The sequence below is a fragment of the Trachinotus anak genome, unplaced genomic scaffold, assembly GCF_046630095.1.
Source record: "Trachinotus anak isolate AG129_WGS33_773 ecotype Australia unplaced genomic scaffold, CSIRO_AGI_Tana_v1 ptg000039l, whole genome shotgun sequence".
NCBI lineage: Eukaryota > Metazoa > Chordata > Actinopteri > Carangiformes > Carangidae > Trachinotus > Trachinotus anak.
In genome coordinates this window covers 3,691,319-3,718,380 of record NW_027273890.1, presented here as the reverse complement: position 1 = coordinate 3,718,380, position 27,062 = coordinate 3,691,319, and the positions used below count along the sequence as shown (strand labels likewise).

Below are 27,062 nucleotides of genomic sequence, written 5' to 3'. Positions count from 1 at the left end.
ATAAATAAAATGAGAAAATAATATAAGTTGGATATGCCATCTCACCCATCTCTGCAGGAGTTCTCAGGCAATTAGTAATCTATGATTTCTGCAGCCTGAGAGACAATATATGAATTTATTAGGTATTATATATGGGTAATATGATGGCAGTGAGTGAAACAATCAGCCTAAAAAGGAATGACAGCTTTTTTTAGATCTTGTCAGGCCAACATGAAATCCGCTCTGTCTTTGCAGGGCGACACTAACCGTTTACGTAGAGCAATGCTGACTTCTGCTGGGCTGCAGGGGGAACTGCACAGACAGGGGAGCAGCTCGTACTAACCCTGCGAACAACTCCCTCTCAAACACAGCAGCAACAGAGACCTTCACCCAGCGCAGAGAGAAGCCCGGGGACAAGACACACAGTTGCTCTCTGCAGACGTCCCCTCTGTTTACATATGCAGCAGAGCATCCTCAGCAGACCGATGCACGCTGTATTTATCCCGTCTGAAAGGACGCATCATCACCGAACGTCTGCTTATTGTGTGAGATTCTCAGCATCACCTCTGCTTGTTTGTGCAGCTCACAGAAATAACTCTGAACACAGCAGAACCTGATTGAAAGACTGAACTGAATATTCAGCGCGCTCAGTTCAGCAGGAGGTGGCTCGTCTTTAATACGGTTGATGTCAGCAGCAGTTTTGTTAGTGTGGTCCGAGCGAGGAACAACGAAACAGCATCCACAGGCAGAAAAAGCTTGGTTTGAATGAAGCGATGGGGAGAGCACATTTAGCTCCTCATTTCTTTTTATTCAAGCACAACACAAAGCAGCTATTCTTACATCTGTTTTCTGACTCAGCTGGAGCTCAGAAAAAATTGAGGACACATTTTAGCACCTCTGTCTAGTCTCTATGTTTAATTCTCTGAGCTTGGTAATCAGCAAATCCAGGAGGAGACTGATTATTGGTCAATTCATCTCCGCCTGGTTTCCATATTGTCTGTCCAGCCACAGCGACAACAGCCACGAAGGCACATTTACTGAAGAGATACTGAAAAGAATCGGAAGCATCGCTCCATTCATCTCACTCCTTTTAAGAGACAGATTGAGGTGTTATCTGAGCTAAGGGAGGCGTTGTTATTTCTCTTCGGTATCCTCCTCTCAGCCGCAGGAACGGCCGATCAGGTGTCCACTTTTTTCCACACACCATTTATCAGGCTGCTCCTGGTCAGCTATCTTCAGACAATATAAATAAATAAGTCAAAGTCTCTGCAACTATAAATCACAAAGTTGCAGGTGGAGGGGGGGGCGGGGGCGGGGGGCTGGGGTGACAGAACGCTTCTCTTTGAGTTTTAGCTGAAGTTACAGAGTGTGAGGTTTATTCACGCTGGTTTGACTGAGTGTGAATGAGTAGGTGAGATGTGGGAGTAAAGTTTTCTGTGTTTTTTTTTCCAGACTGAATCACACAAACCCCCACAGTGACCAGAGTCTACTCAACTCTACTTATTCCACTTTAAGTGACTGGAAATTACTTGGTTTTGCTTCCTCTTCTAGTCACCATCATATATCAACACTTTTAAAACATTTTCACAGATTGTATCGTAATTTTACTCGGAACATTCAGAACTCTGTGGATATCACTGACACTTATATTTTAGCACTGATCCTCCTGCTGCCAATACTTCAGCTCTCTTCACTGCCTTAGGTGGAAAATGAAATAGTGTTATCTTTCCTTACAATTGTCTGTAGGACACACAGTCTCCAGAGACATAAAAACGTTTAATTTTTTTCCAGATTCAGAAAACAGGATTCAGACACAGGCAACAATCCTCCTGTGAAACATTCATCTACCTGTTCTCTGTGCAGCTCAGAGCGCCGGGGCCTGGAGCTGGGTTTGTGTGGTGGGAGAGAGGCAGGAAACACCTGCAGGTCACCAGCCAATCCTGGAGCTGTAACATGTTTTGGTTATTCTTTTCACATCCAGTAATCCATGCCAGCTGGTACTTCAAATGGTACTGCAGTGATTTAGTCCTGCAGTACAGATTATAAAGCAATGGTCAACACCTGAAGCAGGACGCAGACGTCACGACTTCATGTGTACAGCTCCAAAAACACAGGATTCAGTTCTTCCCATAAAGCAACTCCACAGAGTTTTTCATTAAGTGCATATTATACTGCTCACATTAGCATATCAGAGAGGGTCCCCAGCTGCAGCTGGAGCTGATGTCTATACCATCCACACTGACAAACGTGTGATTCAGGCTCTATATGCAGACACACACACAATCACTGTCCCTGTTCACATCTGCACTTGTTTAGGTGTAAGTGCAGCACTGTCTTGCACAGACCCCCCTGTATATACAGATAACTGATGAAGGATTTTTAGCCTCAATGAACAAAGAGAGGGAGAACTGTGCAGGATGAGGAATATACGTTTCTCTCCTCTTCCTTACATCCGTGGTTCCCGACCTTTTCCCACCTTGGCCCACATCTGACACTGTAACAATACAGAGGTCAAATGAAGCTCTCAGAGCACTTTTTATTTTAATGACAACAATCAACATTTTTCTTCTTGTCTGATAGACACTCGTCTCTTCACTCTTTTCTTTCAGCTCTTCCTGTTGCTAACCTGATATCTGTTTTGCTTCTCCAGTTTTTGCCATGGATGTGATTTTTCAGTGCACAGTCAGACTGTGGACAACAGTCTGAAAACCTTCCAGCCTCATTCTCATTCAACAGTGAATCTATGCTCCAATCTTTTTTATTTTCATTTATATTTGAAGAGCTTTTCTTTCCTTGCAACTCTAGATCCTGAATAGAAGCTGCACCAAAAGCTTTAAAAAAATAGTTATAACTGTTCAAATTTCTGCAGCTGCATGAGCTGTCTGTCTTTGACCGAGTTCCTGACCAAGATGCAGCAACCAGGCTTATATTTAAGAGGAGGAGAAAACATGACAAGAAAGTAAGAAAGTATTGCAGCAGCCCCCTGAATGTGGCATAAAGCAGCCATGAATAATCACCATTCTTTGCCCCTCTTCAGATGCTTTAATTATGGGTTGTGGGAGACAGGGCACAGCTTGCCACCACTACTGAACCCAGCTCAGCACTTATCATTACAGTATCATTTCTTCACCAGAGTGGTCCCACTGCGCCTGCTCCCCAGAGTCAAATGTGCAGCAGGTTTGTGCTCGAGGAGACGGTCACTCCAGGAGCTCGTCACTGCGCCAAATACCCCAGAATCCAGAGATGTCGTTGCCCAGATATTTCTAACTATGACCCACGGCCACGCTCCGATCAGAGCATTGTCATCAAAAATCCAAAAAATCTCCAGATGTGATCCAGATTCTTGCAAGAACCTAAAAAGATCAGACTCTTCAGGAACACACACAGATGCATCCAAACCTTCTGAACCACGACAACGGAAACACTTTCAAAATAATTACTGTCTTCACAAGCAGAGTGGTGAACATGCACAGGCCCCAGGCTGCTCTCTAAACGACAGACTGACTCATCAGATTCAGACTGATCCACACATGTTCACCAGCTACATGAGGTGCAGTGTGTCTTTCAAAGCAAGAGTCTACTTAATAAAAATCTCTCTCCCTTTGTTTCCCCAGAGAGAACTTTCTGTGCTGAGCTGCAGCAGAAGGTACCTTCTCGATACGGGGGCATAGCCTCACAGTATGAAAACCTCTGATTTAGGCAAAAATTTGCTTTTTCAAAGATTCGCTTTTTTTGTACATCCGGTCACATCCAGTAAAGGTCGGACGGTGGAACATGCACAATCTTACAACTGACACAAAACTGAACTCTGAGGCAAATTGTGAGGCTGTCTGCAAGAGGAGGCGTCAGGGTTTGTTGTGTCTGAGGAAACTGTCTGTTTCCACATCGGGGAGACCCTGATGACCTTATTCTGCCGCGCTTTTGTTGAATCGATTTGTGTACCCTGGCATCCCGGCACAGAGACAGTTACAGCAGAGAGCTGGATGTTAAACGATGACTCGCTCCCTTTGAACAGTGAATCTCAGCCTCTTCCTTCTGGACGAAGGTTCATAACAGCATAAAGGGATCTTTGTTCCTGCAGCCATTGCTCATATGAACAGGTTATAGTAACACTGCGCAGAAGCCATTTATTTATCTATGTATCTGTATTTACCTCGCACACCAAATGCCTTGTGTCAACAGAGATGGTGGTGTAACGGGGTGGGGGATGGTTTCTTGACTCACTTTGGCCCCTGACACTGATCAATCACAGTCTGAACGCCACAGTCTGTCTGAGTGTTGTTGCTGAACATTTGCTTTCCTTCGTGGCCACATCACCATCTTCTAACGGCCACTTCCTGCAGGATGATGCTCCATGTCACACAGCGAGAGTCAGCGGCCTCCCCAGGAACAGGAGACGAAATGTGCAGCTGACAAATCTGCAGAAACGATGATGCACTACACTGTATTATGTCATGATGTTCCTCATAAAATGCAGACACATGACACACAGCTGTGATTTACAGGACACAGATACAGTATACAGAGATACAGAAGTACACAAACACAGGAAAACACACACCTGCACTACAATCTGCCCGAAACACATTGCATAACTCGTGTGTGTGTTTGTGTGTGAGTGTGTCCTCACACAACCTTTTTTTTTTCCTGCTGCTGCTTAAAGCTTCAATCGCCACTGTCGGCACTCAGCCCTGGCACTATGACAGAAATGCATGCTTCATCAACTTTGTCACAAAGTCTATGTATTCTATAGTACAGCAAGACAGGCAGAGCGGCTCCAGAATACCAATGAGGAGCCAGCGTTGTGTCCCCGTCACCCCCCCACACCACCAACTCCAAAACATCCCGCAGCAGCACGCAGGCAGGAACAATCCTCGGCTAAACTTACATCACCTTTCAGCGCACAGAATAATCTCTTTCCAAGTAAATAATTTGCGGAGCACCCTGTCATATCAAGTCTAGCTGCGAGCACGCTGAAGGATTGTGGTCTGTTCATTGAGATTAAAGCACAACCAAAGCTTCACATCCTATTAAAGCAGATTAGAAGAAAAGCAAAGTCCCAGGAAATTGCATCACCTGTCAGGCTGCTGCTGCTGCCACTGATTATTACTGCCATTAAATCCTATTGCACCATGAACTGGCTTCGCTTTTTTGAGGAGTCCTCCTGTTCGAGCATGTGGAAGTGGAGCGATTATCTAGTCTGGAGAGGACGTGAGTGAGTTTCTCTCTTTTGTCAGCTTCCAGTGTTCGGTGTCTTCGCTCTTTAAGAGATAGACACCATATAATTACAATGACAGCATCCAACACAGGCTGCTGCTCAATACAACGGGACCGAAGTGTTGGACAGAGCAAACAATCAAATGCTGCATCAGCTCACGTCTTCCACACACCACAAAGAGCCGGCGACCTACAAGTACCTGCTTCAGTCAATATCTTGTTATCGAGACACGAGAAGAAATACAGCTGAAGAAAATTACACATCATTGTGGTTAAAAAAAAGAAGGTTTTTTAGTAACTTTGAACTAAACAGAAAATAATGAAATCATTTGGCCTTGTACAGATAAGTGGCCTCAGAGGAATCTGTGGGTGTTTGACACCAAGATAGACATAAACTATGAGGCTAGAACAGTGACATTAAATACTGGCACTGAAAATAAAACCTGAACTGAAAAAGGAAAGAATGGCAGTGGCCAGTGGCATATTGGCAAAAAGATAAATATTGGCACTGAAAAATAAAACACAGGCATAAAAAAAAACTATAAACTTACAATCTTATTATCTTTTTGTGATTTGTTTTTCAATGTCAGTCTTGACAGTTTTCCGCATTTCTGTCTTTTTTCAACAAGTTTTTTGTTTAACACTGTTCGTATATTTCAGTGTCACTAAAAATATTCTATCAACTCATATGTGTGTTGTTTTATGACAGTGGTAGAAATGAAAAATAACCTGGAAATGATTAAAGTATTAATCACTAACTAACTGGCACTAACTTAACTAAACTGCAGCAGGCTAACACGCTAACAGGCTAACACCTGCTACATGAATGTGCACAGCTCCCCTGTGGTCAGTGGAGATAAAATAGAGCCATGTGTAAATTCATACTCTTTGTTTATGAATCCATGAGCACGGTTTATAAACCTGATCTCAGATTTTCCATCTGTACCCACAGTTTTGTAAAACGTGTGCACAGATTTACAAATCTGTGGGCACGAATTTGTAAATCGAGTTCTGATTTACACGACTCAAATTCTGTCCTCTCAGCTGATCCTCCATATAAATGAATCTGGTGAGCCCCAAAGCTCCCAGCCTGCTTCTTCAGCATTCATACGCGCTGCAGCTCAGCGTATATGGAAAGTGTTGAAAGCAGTGGGTGCACACAGCTACAGCCCTGAGGGAGAAACGTATTCAGTCAGTCAGGGCAGGCACATGGTGATTTCCTGGTATAAACTTCATTCACACCAAAATCCCAAAAATACCAGTAGAAAACATTTGTTTTTGTCCAGAGCAAATACCAAAAATCGAAATGTGTAAATACAAGGAGTGAAAAACAAAGGATTCGCAGCCGAGGGAAAGAGAGACTGAACCCAGTCCGACTGGTTGTGTCCATTTTTTGGTCACTTCCTCTGGTAACCAACAGGGGCCAGCGGCTCTCTTTCCAAGCCTTCTTTTTAAGCAGCTTTCCTGCAGTGTGTGTGTGTGTGTGTGTGTGTGTGTGCGCACGAGGATGTTCCTTCTTGCAGCGACTCATTATGTGCTGCTCCTATTTCTGCAGCTCTGTCACCACCACACCGGAGCAGCGAATGGAGGAACACACAACCGTTCATTAATGTTTTGACACCTCTTCCCCTCCCCTCCACTGTGTGACTGGGATGAGCTTTGGCTTCCCCCACAAGCACAACGGTACAACACTTTATACATACAAATGCACACAGGATACACATAACACACTCGCAGTAATAACTCCCCTCTCTCTCTCCAGAGCTCTTTGCCAGCCTTGGGCCACAGCAAAGGCAATGAGGAACACATTTATTTCACAGTCCAGCCTGTTTTGTTCAGTGAATATCCAGTGAGGGACTGCAACATGCTCACAGTGTGTTCTACATTCAGGTGCCTCAAAGCAGTGCAAGAGCAGCTCCCTTAGCAGGTTATACAACTGAAAAACAGGAGAAATTGTTGGTAAAAGACAAATGATGGCACAGGAAGTGGAGAACTGGTAAGACAGATGTTAAAGGTCCACGTTTTACTCTTCTTCTGTGTTTTATTTGTGTTTTAAGTGTTGATCTCCATCAGAAAATATATTTGTGGTTTTAAGAACCAAAAACCATCTCAGTGTAGTTTTACATCTCCTCTCTGAGGCTCCTCTCTGGAGCTCTAGTGACAACAGGTCAGGGAGCCAATCAGCTGACTGTTTTCTGAGTGATCCAATAAAAATATAGCAGATTTCAGGTAAACACTCAGAGAAACCAAATCCTGCACATTTGGATGGTGGGTCCAGGTGGGCGGGGCTTGGAGCATGGCTGAGGGCAGTGACTGCTTTGTTGTGACATCACAAAGTTACAGAAGTCCTGACAGCTGGTTTTAAGGCTCAGTTTGTGAATACAGGCTGTGTGCATTTCTCTGTGGACTGAGGCCCTGATACTTCCACAGTATTAATGTAGAACTGAGACCTGCTTATAATCAAAGAAGACATGGACATCTACTTTTAGACTATATGGGACCTTTAAAGGTTCAGTCTATCACATCTCACAACCTCCGGCTGATTCACAGGAAACAATTAATCCTGGTTCTTTTTTAAATTTCCCTTCTTTCTTTTTTTCCTTTATTTTGAAACAACATAACAGAACATATCAGGAGAGCAAGATACACACATGGTCAAATTAAGTACGCACCTTGACCTCTTATAGTGCTGTTCTGGCATGAACTCATATACAAAACAAAACAGACAACTAATCAAAACCACCCCCACACAGAAAATAGACAGTAAAAAAATACCACAAAAGATAGTGGTCTACTAAAGGAATGAATTAAGCTCAGTGTATTCCAATACAAATTACTGCGGGGGGGGGGGCTCTCAAGACAATCCTGGAGGATTGAAAGACGTGCAGTTTTGAACAGACAACACCATGAATACATAATTATAGATCCATTACTGTTCCAATGCTAAGAACATATTGTACGATTTTGCATTGAGAAATAACATTTAAAGCTGTTAACATGTCAGCCGTGGCTTTCTGTGTTACTGATTGGAAAATTAAAAAAATGTTGTGCAGAAGATTTCAAAACCTGCTGTTAATTGGCCGGGTTTTCACACATTAATCTCAAAGTGCAGCGCCAATCAACACCCTGCTTCGCTGCCGGAGGAACAAGGACAAACAATACAACAACTCAGTACCGACATGCAGAGCGCTGGAAAAACCTCGTCCTTGGTGCTGAAAGCTTTCTCCGTCAGGAAGCCTCCTCAACCAGCTGCAGTTTTAGGGATTGTTGTGCCCCACATTCATTTCATATTCTGTTTAAAGAGCCAACCTTTCAGCAGACTGTGGGTACGGCCGACAGATTAGATTTATTGTTTTCAAGCCGAGAGAGGAGACGTGTCTCCCACACAGCCCCCCAGAGTGAGGAGAGGATCACATCAATTTCAGCTACAGGTGGCATCAGTGGGCAAATATTCCTTAATCACATTCAGCAAATTGTAATTCAAGTTGTCTGAGGGGAAACTAGAAGTCTGCACCTCCTCTTGGCTCTGTCTGCAGACTTTAGAAAATCTGACCTGTGACAGGAGACTCTCGCACGTCTCTTCAGATGGACCCGTGTCCATGATTGTCCTGTAACATCTACATGTGTTGTAGTGGTTGGTTGTGCAGGTAGATGTATTAGCTAACAGTTTAGCCTTCTGCTAACTGTAGCTAAAGGCTCACGGCCGCGGCTGTGTTGTATGTGTTCTGTAACTATTCATCAATGTTAATGACAAAAAAATAAATGAAAGCTTTGTTCCCAATTCAGTTCATGATTTAAGCATAATTTAATTTATTTAAGCAACAATTTAATAGCTTAGTTTTTCTGCTAATCATAAATCTTTTAGAGGGGAACATTTTCCTGTGCTCATAGTTACAGAAGCTTGAAGCAACAACGTGACCGTCGTCTTATATCTTCTATCATCTTCCATCTTCCTCCTACTGTAGAGTAAACATGCAAGAACAGAAATGTTTAGTTGAAGATAATGTTTTCTGCATCTAGTTGAAGCAGTTTGTTTCCAGATGTTACTGCAGTCAGCGACAGATAAATCACTTGGACGTCCTTAAGGCTTTTACCAATATGTCACATGCAGCGTCCGCCTGGAGAAGACACACATGCAAACAGCCCCCCCCCCCCCCCCGTCATAGCCCCGTCTACCAACATTGACATCATACATCTCCATCTGTGTGGGCAATACCATTCCCACCAAAAAAGGTCCCAGTCGCTCCAAACAATAAACCCTGGGTGAGTAAAGGGCTCAAGGAAATCAACAAAAAGAAAAAGCGAGAATCGTTCACTGGAGGTTAACAGAGGTCAAACGCGCTGCCACACTGAAATACAAAGACAAAGTGGAGCAAACACTCGAGCGAGGGAACGTCTGCTCAGCCTGGCAGCGGCTCCAGAACATTAAGGCTGTGAAAGCTGCTTCCACCACCCGCAGGAAGTTCAATCAGGTTTCAGGGAGCAGCCCAGCATCGCTCCCTCGTGACCTCGATTCCTTCCACAGCAGATCTGAGACGGACAACAGCTCCCAGCTGGAGGCAAAAGACAACATCAGTGGCCGTACCCTGAGGCTCTGCGCTGAGCAGCTGGGGGGGGCTCATGAACTCCGTGACCAGCGGTATAGCCCCCCAGCTGTGGAAACACTCCACAGTCAGAAGGGAGCTATGAATGACCTCAGGCCTGTAGCTCCCACCTCTCTTGTGATGAAGGCTATGGAGAGCATCTTCAAAAACCATATGGTCAAGGCAACAGACTCACAGATGGACCCACTCCAGTTTGCAGGGGGGTTATGATACTATACATAAGCATCTGGGACACCCCAGCACTACAGCCAGACTCCTGCACCAGCTTCTCCCTCACTGACCAACTGATCCTGACTTCCTCACCAACAGGTTGACAACACCTTCACTGACCCCCCTCCACACTTCAACCGGTCCCCTGCAGAGCTGTGACCTCTCACCTCTGCTCTTCACCCTCCACACTGAAGACCACATGTCCTCCCAGCCAAACCGTCACATGGCACAGTCCTGTCTCTGCTTTCAGGCCCCTCACAGCAGCACAGCTCAGCTCTTCGTGAGCTTGTGGAGATGGTCGTGACCTTTTCCAACAGGCGGAGGGAAGTGGCTGCAGCAGGAGCCATCTTTGATAACCTGCTGGAATCTGCCTCGAACACACAGAGGACGTCGTCAGGAAATGGCAGCAGCAGCTGTGTCTCCTGAGGAGCAAGCTCAAATCCTTTGGTGTCAGAGAGGACGTCCTCACAGTGTTTTACTTCTCTTTCATTTAGAGCGTCATGACGTTCTCCTTCACCTTCTGGTTCCACTCCATTAACCTCCAGGACGGAAACTGCCTGCAGAGCACCGTCAGAGTCTGCTCCTCCACTCTGTGCGAGCAGCAGATGCTTAAGTGAGCTGGCAGGACCCCTCACACATCCTGTTCCCTACATTTGAGTGCCCCTCCCTCAGGACACAGGGGAGAAGGGCAACCTCTGACCAGTCTTTGTCTTCTGTTGCTTTTTAGGACATCAGAGGAGCACACAACTTTACCTGCTGATCCCTACATGTACCTGCTCCAGGAGCTTGTGCTTCCATTTAAACTTGTGTTTATGTCCATTTAAAGGAAAATAATGCTCAGTGTGTTCTTTCAAAGAAGGAAGCACTTGGTGCATTTAAATAAAATAATTAATAAAATGATAAAATAATAAGGTGGATATGCCATCTCACCCAGCTCTCAGGCAATTAGTGATCTATGATTTCTGCAGCATTAGATAGATAGATAGATAGATAGATAGATAGATAGATAGATAGATAGATAGATAGATAGATAGACAGATAGATAGATAGATACATTTTCTACTCTTGTAAAGGCTAACTTAAATGTCAATGTATGCCTTTTAGGGCTGCACTAACTTTCTGAATTAAACCTTTATAAATGTCCTTTACTGCCAGGAGACAGTCATTTGAAAGCCAAGGTGGCCCCGTGGCCCCTCACTTGCCATTTTACCTGGAGTAACACGCAGACGTCAACACATGCTAATGCCTGCTTCTGTCCTCCAGTTCACCTTATTCTGCACTGCCTTCTTTTGTCCTGGCCAACAGCTTTGAAGTTTATGCTTTATAAAGATGTGTTTAAATGCATCTTCACAGCTGATAAATGTCCCTGCATGAATACTGAGACTGCACGTATGTCCTCCTGCAGCACAGAGGAAATGTATTGCAAACATATCAGTGTTTTCATCCGTGTTTCAAAGCAAGAGTGTAAGCAGCTATTGTGAAGGGGATGTGACATTCACATACTGCTGCTGCTTAAATATTTAAGGATTCTACAGCCTGCTGGAAGATTAATGTACATTCAAATAGACCTGAGGAGTACTTAAAAAAAAGGGTAAAGGCCCATGAATCATAGGATATTGAGTAGGATAAACACATTTACTGCTATAGTGAAGCAGTCATGAATATTTTCTGACAACCCTATAAAGGAGAGGGTGAGGGAGGAGGCTTTCAAATTGCTTTATCACTCTAGGGCTGAAAAATGAAGACACACAAAAAACTGCAGTTCCTCTAATGACCACTAGAGTCCAACAGTGAGTCAGTCCCCACAGACTCATGTCTGCAGCCTGGTGCAAAAAACTGTTTTGGTCTCTAGAGATAATTTCCTCCTTCATGACAACTGTGCAGGGGGGAATTTTACATGACCTAACTCACCTATTTAAATTTTATTAAGAACTAAAGTTATGCATCATTGAGGGTGTGGCCTCTATGAGTGACAGGTGGGTGCCGTTGGCCAGCCACTCGGTGTCTAGCGTTAGCTGTCTGCTCAGCATCACCTCAGCTGATTCGAGCCATTCATAACCTCTCAGTGTGTTTGTTTTTCTTGAGTGTTTTTCATGCAAATATTAGACAGATAATATTTTTTTGTGTTTGTAATTACTGACCAAAAGAATGTGAGCAAGTGTGTGCTCCTGTTTTTTGAGGTGAGCAAAATTCTTGTATTAATTTATTTATATTAGCACTATTAGCAGGTATCAGTGTCATGCTCATTATACTTTTTCCCTTGTTAGCTTAGCTTGTTAACTAGCTAATTAGCCAGCAAATAAATTAGCCTTCAGTTAGCATGATGCTCAGATGTACAGCTGTGCTAACCACAATTATTTAACCATCATGCTTCACATTTTTGACCATTTTTGGATTAGCCCGGAGTTAGGGGCGGAGTCAGGCACTGCCAAGATGGCGACAGTGGAGCAGCCCACTCTGAGCTTCAAAACTGCTCTTCAGCAACCTGAGGGTGACGTCACAAAGACTACATCCATTTCCTTTTACAGTCTGTGGTAATCTAAAAAAAAAATATATATATATATATATATATAGATATAGATAGATAGATAGATAGATAGATAGATATAGATATATATGTATGTATGTATGTATGTATGTATGTATATAAATTTTAGTCTAGGCAAAGGGAAGAAAGATTTTCAAAGCTTCTAAACAGCAGCCACTAAAGACAACCAAGGTAATGATGATTAATGATGATGCATAAACTCCTCAGTGTCTCCTGTTTAGCTGAAGACTATATTACACTTAGTTTATGTATTCGTTGCACAAACGCCCCCTTTAGCTTCAAACTTAAAGACTTGCGTCCTGAGGCAGGAAAACACTAGACACACTGCTGCTATGCTGTGAAACAGATTCTTCCCTACCGGACTGTTGTGGTCTTGCTACAAACAGTTGTTACACACATAAAGGCCGAGCTGCTGCTGCTGCTGCTGCTGCCAGTCCCACAAGTTATGCTCTCTAAAAAAAAAAACTGGAGAGGTCTATAACAGAGAGGATTTGAACAAATATATAAATGAAAATGTCCATTTTAAAATAGCAGTAATGGCTTTTGAAGCAATTGGGGACATTAAGTTTATTACAAAACACCTTGAAAAGTTATTGTGGCAAACGTGTTGCAAAAAATTGCTCTATTGACGGATACAGCAAACAAAAAAGTGGTGTTAATATTTATTTGGAGTTGTGTTTTTGTCCACCTGATGAATGGAGGTTCTGAGCAGAATGTACAGTGGGTTTTTTTGGTAAAAACAGCTGCTTGCAACAGCTGGAAACCAGTTTCATTAGAAAGTTGTGACCAAAATACTAGATTTAAGAGCTAAAGATGCTAAAACACACACTGATATGCTTGACGTCGTTAGCAGGAGCGCACCTCCTCTGAAATATGTCTGAAGCAAAACTCTCCCTGCAGCCAGAAATCACTCAGACCGAAAATACTCCTGCCAATAGTGTCAGCTTGTGAAAAAGGTGAATATGTTTTGATTAATGACCATATTCAGCGACCTGTCTAAACCCGGCATAAAATCTACACCTGTAAACAAACTGGTGCTGTTTTTCACTGAGATCATTTGACATCAGACGTTGTACAGGAAGTCTCAGCAGTTGTGGATCAGACCCAGATGCACTCACTCGTTAGTCTGCTGATGGTGAATAGAATAAAAACATTCAGATTTTGCTCTCACTCATTAGCACTTTTGTTAAGACCATGCTGGCATACTAATGCACTCATAATAATGCAGGTTATTTCCAGGGTTTTTCCTGCAATATCTTTTCCTAAAAACACCAAAACAAAGAGTGGCTCTTTAGCACTTTACTCAAGACCATCCCCTTGACAACAAGCTGACATTTGACAGTATATTAATATTTATCTTGGAATAAAAGTGTGTGTTTGTGTGTTTGTGTTAATGCCGACTACTCCACCAACACAAAAGAGGAAAAAACAAGGGAAGAAAAGATTTTAGCTTCTGAAAAATACTAAAAAAGTGAATTATTTTCTTTTCAGAAAGTCAAGGCCAGACAGTAAAAAAGAAAAGTTTTTATATTTTTGAGGGAGTCAGTAGTTTTAACTAGAGAATGAAGCACCAGCATTTGTAGTGGCAAATGTTACAGGACAAGCTAACACGTTTTCCCCTCTGGTGTTAGCGTAGCTGATCCCAGTTCTCACACACACTCGCCGCCCTCGCAGTTCCCAGACACATCGAGCTGCTGCCCGAAGACACCAAAGAGGAAGAGTGAAGAGACTGCGGGAGCTTTGGGGCTCGCCAGATCCATTCAGACAGAAGATTCAGTGGTGTTAGCCTGTGGATATCACTCCTGATTCCTGCCACCTGCAGACTCACTGCTGCTGTTTGATCACGTTACACAACCTTTTGTGCCTCTTTGTGTTAACAATAAAAAAAATATTATATATATATATATATATATATATATATATATATATATATATATATATATATATATATATATACACACACACTTTTTATTGTGTCCAGATTATTTCTTATATACTGTCCAGATTATTTCTTGTATTACCGTGTAATACAATTTAGGAGTTACATAGGAGTTGGTAAATTTCTGTTTATTTACTGTGTAAATAATATTATCACAATTATCACAGTAACCTAAGTAAAAGTATCAATTTATTAATATTTGGGGCTGATAATGATGTTCAGTATATATTGTTTTACTTCCACTGGACACAAACATATGAGTGTCATTATGTTTCGAGGTCTGCTTCACATACAGTCCAAAAAAAAAGAAAAAACAAGTCAGGTAGTCACACAATAAGCAGGTAATGTGTGTAATATTCACTGAACAGAGATGTCCTGAGAGATCTCATCAGATTCAGGCTTAAGCATCTTCAGAAGGATCTGAGAAGTTCCCATTTCCATCAGTTGTGTTATGTAGTTAACCGTTTTCTTTTTTCAGAAAAGGAGGAGGAGGTGCTCACAGCGTCTCTGGGTGCTGCCCCTCAGCAGAAGAAAGTGAGCTCTCGGAGAGGAGGACCTTAAAGAGCCCAGAGCAAATCCTGCCTCTTTCAATCAGGCTCAAGTGAGGGGCTGCAAACAGGCAGTATGAGATAAATAAGATTTTTTTCTTCTGTGAATTATGCAAAGCTGCTCTAGTGGAGGCCCAGAATAAAAATATAGAAATATAGGTACCTTTAAAGAAGTGTCTGTTCTGTTCAAGTGTCCCAGTCGGCCATGACAGTGAGACAGCGAGAAGCATGAGTAACAACATGACACCGAAACTGAAGCAGCTAAATGTAAATCAGCCACGTGTAAAAAATATGACATTTATAACCACAAACATTTGACTTTTTTTGTCAAAAACTGTTGTGACACAGGGACCACTTCTTAGCTTTTTCAAGAGCTTTCGATATTATTCCCCACATCTTTATTTATTCATCTTTTTATTTAGACAAATGCGGTTTAATGCTCCAATAAAGCAAGTAAATGGATCTTGACTTAAAGGGAAAGTCTGTCAATTTTACATATCAAACTCTGTAACGTCTGCAATATCTAGTTATGACCATTCACAGAACCTATAAGTACATCGTGCAAGTGTGTGTTTCTGAGGGCGTTTACAAGCAGCCCCAGGCAGGTAAGTCATGGTTGTCACAATCTTTATACACAAAACTGATTTCCACCTACATAAGCTATTGTGCAAAAACGTTTTACCACTCCTCCTACACCCCATGCCAAAAGCATGATTGTGTTGTTGCCATACTCATTTCCTATAACTGTTGGCCTGTTGCCGCCTTAACAAAGTAAACTGCCATAATTCTTAAAAGTGTTACAGAACAGTTGCAACCAAATTTAGATCACGAGCACAAAGTGACACGTGTGCAAAAGTGTGAAAAGTTCCTGCAAGAGCAACAACATGGTCATGAAATATTCCCGTACAGGAAACTCAGGTGTTCTCCAGAAGTCCTTATAAATGTTGCAGCTGCTTGTGCTTCTCATTGTTCGTCATACAAGTGACAAAGGTACAGAAATCAGCTGGGTTAAGAAATGATGATGATCATAGCAGCCGAAACCGTGGGTGCTTCAGGGCCCGAGCACCCCAGTGCAGGAGCGTGCAGTCGGGGCCGATTTTACCTTGATTTGATTTAAAAAAAAAAAAAAACTCCAGGTTGGTGCTGGATTGTATCAGCTGTAGAGACTAAGCTGCTGCGGTTTTTTCGCTGTCAGGCCCCTGCCCCCACAAAGCGCCCCCTCCGATTGATCCAATCTTACCAGACTCCACCTGACCCAGCGCACGCTGTGCCTGCACGACATAGTGTTATCCTTGCGTTTCATGTTGTGTATTGTTAGACTTTTCATTTCCAGTCCCTCTGGTGTGTGTGTGTGTGTGTGTGTGCTGAAATGCCTGAATTTTACTTTTCCAAATCTGTATAGCATCAAGTCACATAGGCCAGAGAAAACTTGTTTTTAGTAGAACGCTTTTGAAAAATGGTGTTGAGTCAGAACTATGTTTCTGAGCCTGCAATCAGGACGCCCAGATCAGACGAGGACATATGGTCCTGCCATATGGAAACACCACCAAAGACCATAAGAAAGCAAACAACAACAAAAACACACAACACTTAGGGATATAAACACTTACACAAAACCTTGTGTAGAGGTTCGTCTTTAGATTCGCCAAAACTTTAACTGTTGCATGGCCCCAAAAATGGCTTATTTTTATCCTTCATGTAACCATATACGCCACAGCTTTGCTACTTGTTTTATTAGCAAACCTCCTCTGGAATTTAACTCATTTCACACATCAGGATTCAGAGCGTCCTGCCAGCGTTTCGTGATCCATCTGCACCTATATATTTGGCTGCACAGCGGGCTCCATCTGGGCCCGGACATAACCTCACTGACAGAACTTCAGTCTCTTCATTAAACAGATGCACAAATTCAACTTTTTACAAGAGCTTTGGAAAAGTAAGTAATTATTTTACTTTATAAATATAACTTTGTTTTAATGAACTTGCCAAATGGCATTTTCTCCCACACCACCACACACTTCTTACTCAGGAAGTGAATGAACTCATAAATCTTTCTGACTGTGTTTTCATTTAGTTTTAGGTGGAAAACGTTTCCTCCAGAAAAGCTTTTGGGCAGAACCTTTGCTTTTTACATTTTCAGTGGCTAATTGCTTTTTTTTTTTTTTCCTTAGTAAAACTAAAATCTATTGTTGTTCTCAGGAGAAACTGCTTCACATCTTCAAGTGGGAAGTCATTAAGTAGCAGTGAGGACTCTATAGGACCCATGAGTGTAACTATACGATGCATAGAGAATGACAGGTTATATCGTGTTACGTTTCTTTTCCTTTACAGGGACAAATAAGCCTTCAAGACAAAGAGCTCTTATGTAAGTGAGTGGCAGATACGTCTCAACCACAAAGCAAATTAGTGACTCGTGTATCACATATTCCTCAGTGAGACTTGGGAACAGGAGAGGGGAGGACATATTGAGATCAGCTGACATAGCTCTGTAATTTATAGACTCACCAACTCAAGAGCCAATGCAATCATTCTTACAAGACCGATTCCTGCAATCTATTCCATCCAGAGCGAGCCAGTCCCGGGCAGTTTTTAAAGACTGTTTATGTGATAGATCTTTGGAGAGGGGGGGGGGGGCCCTCACAGGTTCAATAACCAGCCGGCTGAGCTGTCGAGCATCCAGGGTGCTGAGTTACGGAGATGAGAGCTATCACTGGCAGAGACTCTGAAAACAATGCTCGTCTTTCCTGCCGCTGAGAGGGAAACCTCAGAGGAGGAGCGGATCTGAGCGCGCCGCTGTGTACACACAATGTCAAACATAAATGAAAGCGACATGTTTTCAGCTCAATATTTAGTTTATCCAGTCAAGAGATTGTATCTGTGGCCTTGATGAATGTTCTCCATCGCTGGATCTTTTAACACAGAAACTCATCACGCAACACAGAGCAATCCAGCCAGCATCATCTGATCTGTTGAGATTTGACATTTCAGATTGAAGACACACACACAAGAGTGTTTAACGACCTCAGGAGCAGAAATTAAAATCTAAGATTCATGTTTTTTTTCTGATTCGGGACAGTTTGATTGCATCAACACTGTCCTCATGACTTATCAGGAAAATGTGTCTGGCTCTCAGCTTCAGCAGCAACACAAGAACTTGTCAAAGTGCTTTGTCTGATCTGAAATAAGATGCTCTTTGAGGTGGATCAAAGCACCTCAGTGTTTAAACTCCCGATATATCCACAGTGACAGAAAGGCTCTATTTTGAGGTAGTTTTCATGGACGACTTGACAGAGAATACCAGTATATTTTTCTCCACTGGGCCACTGAAATACAAAGGAAATCATTCAGGATGATTTGGTGAAGAGACTTTTCCAAATAATGATTTCAACCAGACACAATGTCAGTATTTAACTTTCTTGTGGCCAAAGAAATCATGATGAAGACACTATCATCTATAAAAAATTTAAATAATAATAATAATGATGCTGTCGGTCAAATTCTTCCTTAACTTTGCTTAATGGGGGTTTTATCTTATTAGGCAAACACATTAGACTCAAGTATGAGTGGAGGGAGGGGGAGACAGAGTCTGTAACTACAACTGCACAAGAACATAAAAAAAGAAGAATTACAGATAATGGACAAAGAAAAGGAAACAAGATGAACTGATGAACAAAAGATCCACAAGGCCAAACATCTGCCGTCACCATGTTATCACATCTGAATAAACAAGATATCAGTGTTTCATTTTTTTAAATATCACAGTTAATGTCAATAACAACACACGACATAAATATTGTTAAACTGGGATGAAATTAGCTCTCAGTGTTATCTCAATCAGTTTGCTCTTCATGCTGATTAGTCATGAAAACATAATTAATGCAATCATGTGAAACTCCTCAGTGATGAGGTGTGTTAGTCAGAGGAATCCCCTGAGGCCTGATGTATCCTCACAGAATTTACCTCTGATGAACCGGTTTCTATCACAGAAGAAGAAGACGACCCTGTCGATCCACCACGTCGTGTGGTAAAGTACAAATATTAAATACAATGTTAGACATAATCTGGTAATAAACATTACGACAATCAGTGGTGCATTTAATTAATTAGTCAGCTCAACTTTATTTTTTTATTTTATTTAAAGGCCTCTTTAATTTCCCTGTTGTTACGAACTGTACATTATATTTATTATTTCAAGGCAGTAAACCAGGCGTTATAAATAGCCACGTAGCTAACAGTGAGACAGCCATGTGTTGTGACAGCTGTTCTGACATCGTTACAGATCCTCGCTGATGCAACCAGACGATCAATTCAACTGTTTCTTCTTTGTCGTGATTTTCACTGAAATGTTGAAAGACTGGCGGAGCAGGGACAAATATTAATATGCAAACAGCCTGTGTGCTGGGCTTCGGCCATTACATCAAATATCATAATATTTTCCATTTTGTTAATAATATTTGCATTTTTTTGGTTTGTTTTTAAGTTTCACACAGTCTGCCCCTCACTTCACTTCTTCATTTACTGTACATTGTACTTTGGCATATGATGGATAAAGAGAAGTGTTTAGTGGCATAAAATAACGATATAATTACCATCATCACCCCCTCCCCACCCGTGATGACATTGTATATCGTGATATTGAGGCCCGGCATCCAAGCCTGCTGCATGCACCCATTTATGGCTACTGTTCAAAAGTAGAAATGTAAGGCTCGTGCAGCTGCAGCTTCTTTTCACAGACTGAATCCAGAAGCCTGGAGTCCCCACAGACTCACTGCTTCACTCACTATTTTCTACAGATTTCCATCTATAAAATGCATTGTGGCATTTTTAGCACAAAGTAGTGGAAATGCCATTGATGGAAAAAGGTCAAAAATTCTACATTCAACTAAAATACAGTAGCAGAGGATCAATATTTTGCACTGCACAGTCAATCACAGCAGAAAAGTTAACAGGTGCATTCCTGAGAAGCTAAGGCTAAGTCATTACACACTGTTAGCATAAACAGCCCCGCATCTCCTCTCAAACAGTCATGAGTGTGATTGTGGGTAATGTAGGAACTCGGTTTTAAGAACGCATGGAATAAAAAAAGACAACAGGCCACATCTGGTTCTGCTGCTTGCTTTTTTTTTTTTGACCTGTCCATCATCAAAATGATTCGTCATTAAATCAGCCACCCTCCCCCTGCAAGATATAGACGGTCTATTAGAGACCATATTCATTTTTGAACCATTACAATTTAAAGTTTCTTATTTGAGGGTTTGGTGTGAATATTAATAGAAGTTGTGATCTTTTGTAAAGTCAAGGTAACATTTTACTGTTTAACACTAACACACACTATGACTTGTTATATTATGTAAAGCAGTAAAACCTGCACATAGCTTGAAGAAACACACATATATCCTATGGAAATGATTTGTCTCGTAGCATATTCTTCACCCTCGTGCAGACTGGACGCACTGATGTGAACATGTCAGGAAACAAAGGCAGGGATCAGGCTGCGTGCTCGGACTGACTGCACAGATGTAAATCTATCTCAAAGTTTCTGATCTTTCTGGGTTTTAATTGTGAGCCTACACAGAATTTCCTGCCTCCAGTCCCTGGTGCAGGAACTGCTCTCAGGGAGGCTTTTTTTCTGGGGCAGGGATTTCATCAAACAGAATTTCTGGTTTTATCAAAGACACCGCTGTGCCCACTGTTTTCCAACTTCATGTCACTTTAATTTTCACTTCCAGGCTTTTTGTCACTCACGCACCTTTAAAGCGATGTGACTATAAATGGCTTGAAGGTAGTGGGTGTCGGATACAGCCGTGCGCTCGCACTCAGATCTACTTTATCTTGTCATCATGAAACAGGATCCTAAAATTGGGATATCACAAAAAGAGGCCCGGTCCTTTGCACTTACATAAATCACTGACTGTCACTTACCAAACTTCCTGTCGAGGTCTCTGCTGTGTAAAGTCAGTGTAAACCCACAGAGTGTTACAGCACAGCTTGAGAAATATAGCACATTCTTCTACACACAGCCCTGTGCTCCCGTCACTGATGTGCATGCTGGGAGAGGAGCACTGACACAGCTCCCCGCTTCCCTGACAATCCCAGTTTATAGCTGCAATCTGCATGTGGGTGGACCTGACACTTCCAAGGACCGCTGATGACACGAGCCTCAGGCTGCATCCGGCCTCGTTAAACTCAGCCAGACCCCAGCAGTTAAGACCCACGAAAAATCTGCTGCCTCGTCCTAATTGGATTTCTTATCTTGCCTAGTGGCTTAAGGACACTGCTATGATATGAAGAAGGGGCATTTAAGAGGATAACAGAGAGCCGTTGCGACCTCAACACCAGACGTCGGGGGTCAGACACAGAGAGATTAGCATGTTTTTTGGGTCTTTTTGTGCAACACTGAGGAGTTTTGGCGTTCTTAATCCTGACCATGATCCCTGCTGCTGCGGGATGAAGGCAGCATGCACCGTGCCCAGCTACAACAGCCACCTCAGAGCGTCCGACACTCCACACCAATGCTCCCCGCAGTCATAATTTTGGGGTTTTTTACACACAACAGTGATTGTGAATGCAGCAAGCATCCTGGCTTCAATCCGTTTTCCATAAAAGTAAAAAAGACAAGGCGATGAAAGACAACAGTGCTGCACACAGAGATTCATGAAGTGTATTTTGTAAGCAGGCACTCCTGCAAACCATCAGGGCATCAGCCCACAGCACAACTCCACACAGCTGAATATGAGGCTGAATATTGTCAAGGAAAGTAATTCAGGCTCTGTTTTTTTGCCACTGTGAGAGAAAGCCAAGAGCCTAAGACAGTTTTGGCTCAGCAACTTCTGTTTCGACACAATATTGTTTTTATGGTTTTTATGTTTGCTCAGACAATTTATCCATGTATCACTGTGTGTCAGTGCATCAAGCTGAAGAGAAGTGAACCAGGACAAAATAAAACAAGCTCTGCCACTCCTCAATTCTTCTGTTTCACCTGGCGACACCTGTTCACTTCCTCCTCTGCTGTTTTAAAACTGATGTCATTATAGACACATGTATTTCTGCCCTGTCTGTTTCCTATTCCTCGGCTGCTCAAACCAACTGGCAGCTCTTTCTAATTACCTCCACTGATCTTCATTGGTTCAAAGCAGCCACAAGCTCCCAGACGACCGTCCTCCCTCTGTGACGGTTTGTAGATACTTCAGATCGAAGTGATGCGATGACTCCTCAATCCTGACTGACTCTGAAACTCTGATTCCCTAAACAATCCAACAGAGGTAGGAAGGTTTAACCATTTAAATTAAAGATGCGTTTGGGCTCCTTCGTTAGCTAACGAGCATGACTAACGTGGTGCTGAATAGAGTTCAAACCACAGTGTAGAGATCCAGTGAAGCTGCTGTCAACGCAACCTGACAATAGATGTGTTTTCGTCACAGTTTTGTGCAACTTTTTTAGAAAAGTTCCAAATGTGCATTTCCATTGAGTGATGTTTTGTGAATAAAGCTTTGTTTTTAATAGCACTCCTATTAAACGCTATAAAAACGTTTCCGTTTCAATTTTGTTAAATATTGTTTTGTGGAATCGTCTGAAAAACCACCTCATGTGAGCGTATAAAGGTTTTTGCGACATTTGAGGGTTTTTTTTTTCGAAATTCACGTGTGTTCATTTCTTGTTTGTAAGTTTGCACATTAAGCAGCTGAATGGAAACACATGACAGTAAAAAATAAACTTAAGATATCTGCATATTCCTTCTGGGCTAAAAATCAAAACCCAAGTGATTTTCAATAACTTCTTCATCACCACCTTGTTTTTGAATGGATGGATGGATGGATGATGTGAGGGAACATGTCATGTTACAACAGACTGGGGAGTTAAACATTAAAGCCATACCTGCAGAGCTGCACTTTGTTCCTCTCGCTGGTTTATATATCGATTAGAAGCTCACAGGGAGGATACTGATTTATTATATCTTGTAGTATATCTTTGTAGTTTGTTCAGTTCAAACCTCTGGGTCAGTCAAACTTATATGGAGGATGAAACAGAGAGAATAGTAAAAATATTCTCATAAATGTCTGACGTAAACATCCAGAGTTTAAACCATGTTGTGTAGTGGTGTAATTTAAATCAAAAGCACAGCCACATGTGTTGCTGGTACCAAAGAGCTCAGCAGTGCAAGGTGCAATAAACTATATCGGGTTTTAAGTCTCATTCCATCTAAACCACATTAGCTAACTTGAAGCAATTAAGAGGGAAAACGCTGAAAACAAAAAACGACAATTACAAATCAATCAATTATATTTAGGAGTATCATAAAGCACCCAGCTAAATGCATCCCACAATGCCCTGCTGGCCCAAAATGAACAACCAAGTATTTTACTGCAATCCAAATTGAGTTTACACTGATGACTTACACAGTCCTCTGTTGGGGGTTCCTCACTGTTCAGCACTACAAACTGCTGCTTGTTAGTCTGTTAGTATATTAGCATATTAGCCTGTGGATATTACTCCTGATTCCTGCTGCAGTTTGGTTGAGTTGCTTTTGTTTATTTACTGTAAAAACAATACACATGTAGCATCAACACAACTGTCACAGTAAGTTAAGTAAAAACTTACGCTTACTGATTTCATAAATCATCAGCTTTGTGTCGCAGACAGCTAAATATTTTATAAAAGGATAATGCATATAAGCAATACTAGTACATCATGTTAGCGTGTCCTGCACTCTGGTGGCCTGAATCCTGCACATGCGGAGGGAAAACATCCAAAACATACAATGTGAGATCCACAACCTCATGTCAAACACACTCCAGTGCCTTTTCTGAGCATCTTGTTTTGTGGCTTTATAAAATGAAAATCAGCCTGTGTGCGTTCAGCTACATCAGCACCACAAAGACAGTTGACAGATGAAGAGCTGGCTTCAGCACAAGGGTCACAGATAAGGTCCCAGCGGCAGGAGGCTGTAAGTGATGAGGAAGGGGGCGGGGGGGGGTTTGTCATTGTAACTGCCCCAAAATGCTCATAGCATAACGGATTTCGATTAACCAATTCCATATTTTCACCCATCTTTCATCCCAAGTTGAACCCCGCTAATTCCCACATTCAGCCCTGTTTTCCAAAATTACAGCCTGTGGGTGATGGAGAGGAGGATCGATACATTTGCCCCGAGCTAAATTTCTCTGGTGGGACATCGAGGTAGAAAAGTGATGCAGGACCCGCGGCAAAATCGATACGGTTGTTGAGTCAGACAAACACACACACACACACACACACACACACACACACACACACATCCCAACACAAATTCCACACTACTTCAGCCCAGGTTTAGGTGCACAATGTGCAGACAATGCAGATGCTGCCGTGTGGAGACGTTTCTCGATCGTGACTGACAGAAAACCACGGTGTTAACTGCGCTGTCTCACACACACACACACACACACACACACACACACACACACCTTCCAGCGTCCGTGCATCCACTCCAATGCCATTTGTTAATTCCAACAACAGGTTGAAAATCAGGTCGATCTCCAGAGACTGTGCACAGGAAAGTTAAGCAACTGCTGCACCACCACAGGTCTGTGCTGGTGTTCCTGGTGGTGCAACGTCTCAGGTATTTTTCTCACCATCACCGTGAGAAAGTAACAGGCGGAGACAGGTGCAGCGCTTTGTGTGAATGGAGACTCTAATTTATCCTCAGACAACACAGACAATATAATGAAAGGGCGCATGACGTGATATGAATGAAATCTCGCCACTGCGCCAGTGTGTGCGGCTCCTCATCCAGCACGTCAGGAACCGGAGCTCCTTCCTTCAAACCGAGCCGCAGGACTCATGCTACCTGCTACTTTCATGTCTGATTCAAACTGTTTCAAATAGGAGCCGTAACTTCACCGGGTTGTACCGGGGACGCTGATATGCATATCCCCAAACCATCTCCAAAGTGCTGCGCGTCAATGCGCATAACCCGCTCACCAAGCCCGCACCGAAGTTTGGAGCCGCCGCTGACCCAGAGTTACATAAAACAGGAGCAAGTTCATCGCAGCGGAGGAGAAGCGGTCTGAAAGCCTACCTTGATGGCCTTGGTCGACTGGCATTTAACTTGGTGCGATACAGTGGCGGTCTGGTTCATGTTGGCACGCCGACACAAACAGTCCTCCAAGCCAAGTGACACAAAAACAGCAGCGGAGAGAAACAAAGCGAGTCCCCGTCTTCACTCTGCGGCGTGAGACGTTCACGGTTTTCCGCCTGTGTTCGCTGTGCGGTGGAAGCGAAGCGCGCAACCGCATCCGACAGCTACTGTGCGCTGTGTGCCTGGCGCGGCGCGGCGCGGTCTGTAGGCATGTGCACAGACGTAACCAGGGGCGACCGCAGAGGTTTCTGAATGGGGTGGCCAGAGGGAAGTAAAGCTCCAGGAAGGACAAGGGCTCTGCCAACATACCCAGACATGAAGGCAGAACAGAGCCGGCGCGCTGACAGAGTTATATGCACAGTCACAGCTTTTTGTTTTTTTTTCTTTGTTTGTTTGTTTTTTGCCTTCCTCATACTAAAATATGGTTCTCAAGACATAAAACACAATACTGTGCATACATGCATCAAATAACATACAGTACCAGTGTGCACATGTGTTTCACATGATATCTAATGGGCAGCATTGTGCAAAAAAACTACTGAATGGAATATAGACAATGACACCTCTGGAAACACACACACACACACACACACACACACACACACACACAGATTGTGATATTGATGCAGGACTGGATTAACATGAAAGGAAGTCCAAGTGCAAACATGAACCCCCCTTGTGTATCCATTCTCTGTTGTGTAGCCTGTGGATGATTTAGCCTTTAAAGTTGCACTTATCAATACTCTGATATTAACAATGGATCAGATTGTTACATGTAATATGATAGGTGTTGTTTGTAGTGACAAATCAAAGAAAGTCAAAGAATTACCACCTGACTTTACAGATTCCTCAGATCTTTGGCTTTTTTTTATTTTTTTTTATTCTTTGATCTGGTCTCTTATTCTCATCAGCCTTATTTCCTGCAGCAGCAGGCAGCTGTTTTCAGTGAAGAAGATAAACCGGCTGTAATCCAGATAGCAAAATTAAACTTCTGGCTCAACATATGCCGGTCCTTGGCCCGAGTCTGGCCCATATACCTCCACATCTGGGCTGATTCCTGCTGTTATTCTCAGCCAGAAGAAACACAAATATGTGGCCATTGGCTGGAATAATGTTGCCGTCCTGTTACCTGCTCAGCACCAAACATCAGACAAACAAAATTAACCTGCAAATATAGAGCAATAAGATGTCAGTTAAAGAGCATTGTAGAGACGGTCCTGTAAAAATGAGCCCACAGGTCGTCTGTCAGCAGATTATTATGACCTATAGTTAGTATAGTATAGGTTTTGTTGCTAGGCGACATCTAGTGGTCATAGTAATGATGACAGGAGCAAAGGGAAAAGTGCGGTGACGTAGTTCATAGAGCGACAAAGTCCACGTCAGGAGGAGGTTGGGGTGGATGGATGAATATGACACAGGAGAGTGGCGTTCAATTCCCATGTGACAGGAGCAGTTTATGTTGTTTCTATTTTCCAAGACCGTTCACTGTTATTATTATAACCATGACAAGAGAGATCATCTAATGTTGAGGAAGCTACTTATTTTAACCCGACATAACATTAGCTATGTAGCAGTAGCATAAACTTACAAATAGCTCCTTTAAAGTGATTAAATGTCAGTGTTGTGTTTTCAAGTTGTTCCTCTGCCTAACAGGCAAAAGTTCAGTCAGTTCAGTTTTATTTATACAGCCCAAAAAAACAAATTCTAACTCTCACATTTCCCTCAGGTGGCTCTGATGTTTTTGATTTGCCCACAGCAGTAGATGCTCTGCATCAACTAATTAGTGTCAATTTAATAAAACACAAACTTAGTCAAACAGAGTATATGCGCCATGTAAGCATAATATCAACTGAAATAGGCAGTATTCAAATTTTAACTCCACACAGCTTTAAAATAATTT

At 42.6% G+C, this 27,062-nt stretch overlaps 1 protein-coding gene and 1 long non-coding RNA gene across 2 annotated transcripts in view; one reads left to right on the top strand and one right to left on the bottom strand.

The window, feature by feature from the left end:
* LOC139614923 (inactive dipeptidyl peptidase 10-like) overlaps positions 1-25,343 on the bottom strand; it is a 183,723-nt gene extending 158,380 nt beyond the window's left edge. Inside the window, exon 1 of the mRNA XM_071472608.1 lies at positions 25,103-25,343. Coding sequence (XP_071328709.1) covers positions 25,103-25,162 — 60 coding nt within the window. The 5' untranslated portion in view covers positions 25,163-25,343. The remainder of the gene's footprint in view (positions 1-25,102) is intronic.
* LOC139614973 (uncharacterized) lies at positions 11,157-14,419 on the top strand. Its single transcript, XR_011687190.1, has 3 exons — positions 11,157-12,190; positions 12,410-12,544; positions 14,195-14,419. It is a non-coding gene; the product is annotated as an uncharacterized lncRNA (long non-coding RNA).
* Positions 25,344-27,062: the final 1,719 nt, after the last annotated feature.